This window comes from Amblyomma mixtum, chromosome 10 (genome assembly GCF_055824585.1).
Source record: "Amblyomma mixtum isolate Tamu chromosome 10, ASM5582458v1, whole genome shotgun sequence".
Lineage (NCBI taxonomy): Eukaryota > Metazoa > Arthropoda > Arachnida > Ixodida > Ixodidae > Amblyomma > Amblyomma mixtum.
The window spans coordinates 62646249-62650619 of NC_143021.1; the positions used below are offsets into that span (position 1 = coordinate 62646249).

At 48.1% G+C, this 4371-nt stretch overlaps 1 protein-coding gene across 1 annotated transcript; it reads left to right on the forward strand.

Annotated features, from left to right (window-relative positions):
- Positions 1 to 1448: 1448 nt before the first annotated feature.
- LOC149325940 (E3 SUMO-protein ligase ZBED1-like) lies at positions 1449 to 3809 on the forward strand. The gene is made up of 2 exons (XM_089562448.1): positions 1449 to 1472; positions 2321 to 3809. The coding sequence occupies exon 2, from the start codon at positions 2328 to 2330 to the stop codon at positions 3435 to 3437; it is 1110 nt and encodes a 369-aa protein (XP_089418574.1). The 5' UTR covers positions 1449 to 1472; positions 2321 to 2327; the 3' UTR covers positions 3438 to 3809.
- The last annotated feature ends 562 nt before the right edge of the window (positions 3810 to 4371 follow it).

A 4371-nucleotide genomic window follows, 5' to 3' on the forward strand; every position in this document is an offset into this window, starting at 1 on the left:
GTGCCTGTGGGGGCTGTCGTTTATGAGGGAAAGCCGCTTCCGGGGGTGCAAGCGTCCTGCAAACGGTCGCAGCTGGCAATACGTACCATCTTCGAGGAAGAAGGCACGAAGCACATCACAATGAAGGGCTTTGATCCACCGCGGTGGTGCGAGCGTGGTGCACTGTCACCGCGCACCCCCCCCCCCCCCATGTTTCCCTTGGCAGGGAAATGCCCGCTCCCCAAAACAAAACCCCCCCTCACCCTTGTGGTGCGGGAGGCCTTACCCCGGGGTAGCGCTTGAATGATGATGGTCTGATGAGGCTCTGTATACTATTAGGAACGACGACAACAAGTCTCGCCGGGTGGCCGCCAGCACGCCTGTTTCTACTGTGTATGGCTGTGAGCCACTTGATGGTGATTGCTTTCGGGCCTGCCGCCATGGACCGCACGCACCGAGAGGACCCAGGTGCCAGCTGACTTCAATTACGGAGTTTGCCCGGTTGGAGTGCAGGAACAAAACCAGACCCCCTTCACAAAGTGCCTGCACGTGTAGAACGCCGCCGCCGCCTCGGGGAGACGAACGTTATCTTCCCCATTTGCCGTGACCGTGCCAGGGAACAAAGGGTCTCGTCTCCGGTTGCTCTTTGGTGTGCCAAGCACCGCGACAAGCTGGCGGGCATCATCTCCGACCCAAGCACGAGGAACCACTTTCGGCGTTTTCGTGACCTCGCGTCCGGCCTCGAGCGGCGGGTGGCATTTGATGATCAACAGATGTCGGTGACCCGCAGAAACCTTCGGCTGGCCGGAGGCCATCACCTACCGCAGTCAACCTTACCTCGACGACAACCTTCTTTCCCTCAGCCTCCACATGTGAAGGGGGCGTGACCATGAGTGCAGTGTCGTGTGTGTGTGCACAGGTGAAAGCTCTAGGCCCCTCCCACTCCGGCAAGGGCGTCCTCAACCTAGGGACTTTAGGGAACAAGAAGGATATAAAACTCGACAACGGATACGGCAGAATGGTCTCACTTCTAACCACCAATGTAAAATGTAAATAAACCTATTCTCCTTTCGCCATCTACCTCTTCGCTCAGCGGCACTCCCGTCCTGAGCCCTCAACTCCACAATACCCACTGGGGGATAGCACCCTATCGCTGTCTGTCCTCCCTTCTATCTGACAATGTAAGTGGCGGCCTTACAGTGGTGGTGGTAGTGGTTTATTTAAAAATAAAAAAGTGAAGGATAAAACTTTGCCGGCCGCGGCAATTGCTATCTAATACCAGAGCTGCAGCCGGCGGAAATGAAAGGGAAAGGAAGAGGACAGTGAGGAGAAGTATAGAGGGGAGCGACGGCAAGAAAGGACAGGGGAGAGTTTACGGCCTTAAAGTATATAAATACGACCTCAAGCTCGCTTCATATTCACCTGTCATATTCACCTGGTGTTCCGTCTTCGGCTTGCCGGCTCCGGTTCAGTCAGCGCATCTGTCTTTGAAGGTAAGTTTCCCATCTTTCTTCTTGTGATTGCAGTTTATATCTACTCCTATGTTGCAAATTCTGAGGTGGGGCCAGAGTCTGCCCTCGCTGTACAGGTGCCCACAAAAGTTTTCGGAACACCGAAATCACTAAAATCATCAATTTCCTCGCTGACTAGAAGCTCAGCCAGACACTGAGGGGTGCATTCTGCAGGTCGCGCTGTAAACTATACCAAGCACATACTGCATGGCTGCATGCTTAGGCTGCCCAGTAATTAAGCATAGGCATGGGCATTACTAGGCATGCTTAGGCATGTCCAGTAATTAAGTTTTGTGGCAATTTTCGTGTTCCGAGAACTTCTATAGGCACCTGTACCTCGAGCACCTACAAGAAGCGACGAAGCTCATTTCGCTCAGTGCTGCTGCCGTGCTGACTCACTTAACACTTGTTGCTGGGCTAGTCGGTGCATTATTCTTCGTACAAAAGTTAGCGCAAACCACAGGACAGCGCGTTGTCCTGTCCGCCTTTCTTGTGAGTGTCTTGTGGTTTGCGCTAACTTTTGTACGAAGAAGAATCCTGACTCACTCCCGCGTTTTGACAGCGAGTTTCTGTGGTCATCGAGTGAGGTGCCGTCATGTTTCATGACGTCATTAACAAACACTATGTTTGTTAATTTACTTAGTGTGCATATGTTTACAAGTTTATATGGCCGATAAATTACTATCCTTACTCTGTATAGCTGTCCACTAATTTGCTATCGCAACCGATGCTTTGCCTTTCGGGCGAAACTGCAACATTTTTTTTAAGTCAGCCTTTTCAACTCATGCGTAATTTCAATGCGGTGTTCTCTCTTTCTATTTCATTCCTAGATTAACGATGTCATCAAATCGCTCAGCCAGCGAAATTTGGTACCACTTCGAAAAATTGACGGACGGCAAGGCGAAATGCAGATACTGTCAAGCTGCGCTCTCAATGTCATCTGGGTCGACCGGAAATCTGAGACGGCATCTAACGAAGAAGCACCCCACAGTGCCCATCGGCCGAGTGGAACCCAGGCGTTCCCGGTCACCATCCGAGAGAGACGTGAGTGTCGACTGCTCGGCTGCACCTGCCTCGGCGCCGTTTCCACGCCCTTCAAGGGGCCAATTGCCGGACAGTTCTGATAGACCAGAAAATGGTTTGCTGTCGCCAGCTTCGTCTTCGACGGCTTCGTCAACCCCGTTCTCCACGCCTGGGCCTAGATCAAGCCAGTTATCACAGTCATCATTGACTCGATATGTTGATGCACTTAGACCAGTGTCAGCGCAGAAAAAAAGGATCATTGATGTTCAATTGCTCAAGATGATTTGCAAAGAGTACCATCCCTTTTCATTAGTTGAGGATAAAGAGTTTCAAAAACTCATTAATGTTTTGAACCCAAACTATAGCTTGCCGAGCCGTAAGACACTAACAAATAGTTTGTTGCCCGCTGTTCATAGCGAACTCCTAGAAAAAATTAAATCAGCTCTGCTTGATGCCCCAGCTGTTTGCTTGACGTGTGATGGATGGACTAACATTAACAATGTTAGCTTTTATGCCATTACTGCTCATTACATTGATAAGGCAACTTGCTTGCGATCGTGTCTTATTGAATGCTCAGAATTTTCCGATAGACACACGAGTAGCAATATAGCAGCCTGGGCAAATGAAGTTTTAGAAAGATTTGCTATCCGAAACAAAATTTGTGCAGTTGTCACTGACAATGCAGCTAACATGAAAGCAGCTGTGACGGAACTAAATCTTCGACACTTGGGTTGTTTCGCGCATACTTTGAATTTGGTCGTCACAGATGCCATTTCGGCATCTATTGGGGCAAAACTTGATAAAGCGAAGTCCATTGTCCAATACTTCAAGCAAAGCAGCTCGGCACTCGCGAAACTTCACGAGATGCAAATTTCACTTAATAAAGATAAACTTAAATTAAAGCAAGATGTTCCCACTCGATGAAATTCCACCTTTGATATGTTAGACAGATTACTGAGAAACAAAGAGCCACTTGTTTCAACTCTGGCATTACTTGGATACAAAGATCAGTTACAAGAACTAGAATGGACAGAACTGGCCCATGCTGTTAAGGTCTTGTCAGTGTTTAATCAAGTAACGGCAGAAATTTCTGCCGAAGCAAATGTGTCATTGTCTAAAACGACCGTTTTGTCCAGGATAATGACGAGAAAAGTAAATCAGTATCTAGAGACTAATAGAGACGCTCCCGAGACTATTGTAAAACTTGCAAACGAACTCATCGGTGGCCTGACACGGCGGTTTGGTAACAGAGAATCAAACGAGTTAATTTCGCAGTCAATACTTTTGGACCCACGGTTTAAGTCCCAAGGCTTCGGGGATGATGCGAAGTCTAAGGCTACTAAAAAAGCGCTTGTTTTGAGGATAAAAGCGACTATACAAAGCACGGATCCCGGACCAAGCAATGAGCTCGCGACTCCCGTTCAGACCTCCTCAGTATGGGATGAGTTTGACGCTAGTTTGAGTTCCTTGCAAGGAACCCACGACCCAACAGCGCAGGCCGTCGTTGAGGTTGATAAGTATCTGAACGAGCCGTACTTGAACCGTAGCAATGACCCCCTGAAGTGGTGGGAAAGTAGAAAATTCACATACCCGAACTTGTATGCATTGGCTTTAAAAAGGCTTTGTATTCCCGCGACAAGTGTACCCTGTGAAAGAATATTTTCTAAAGCTGGCCGAATTTGCACTGAAAGGAGAAGTCGTCTCACTTCTGATAAAGTCAGCAAAACATTGTTTATAAACCACAACCTACATTTCATGTAGAACTTTGCTTGGTTTGTGGATATTAAGTACTTTTTTGAAGTGTATTTTTGTATTGTACTGTGACACTAATGGTGCATTGTATTGTGACACTAATTTT

Excerpts from the sequence above, each read along its gene's own strand:
- LOC149325940 (XM_089562448.1), top strand. The coding sequence starts at position 2,328 with ATGTCATCAAATCGCTCAGCCAGCGAAATTTGGTACCACTTCGAAAAA.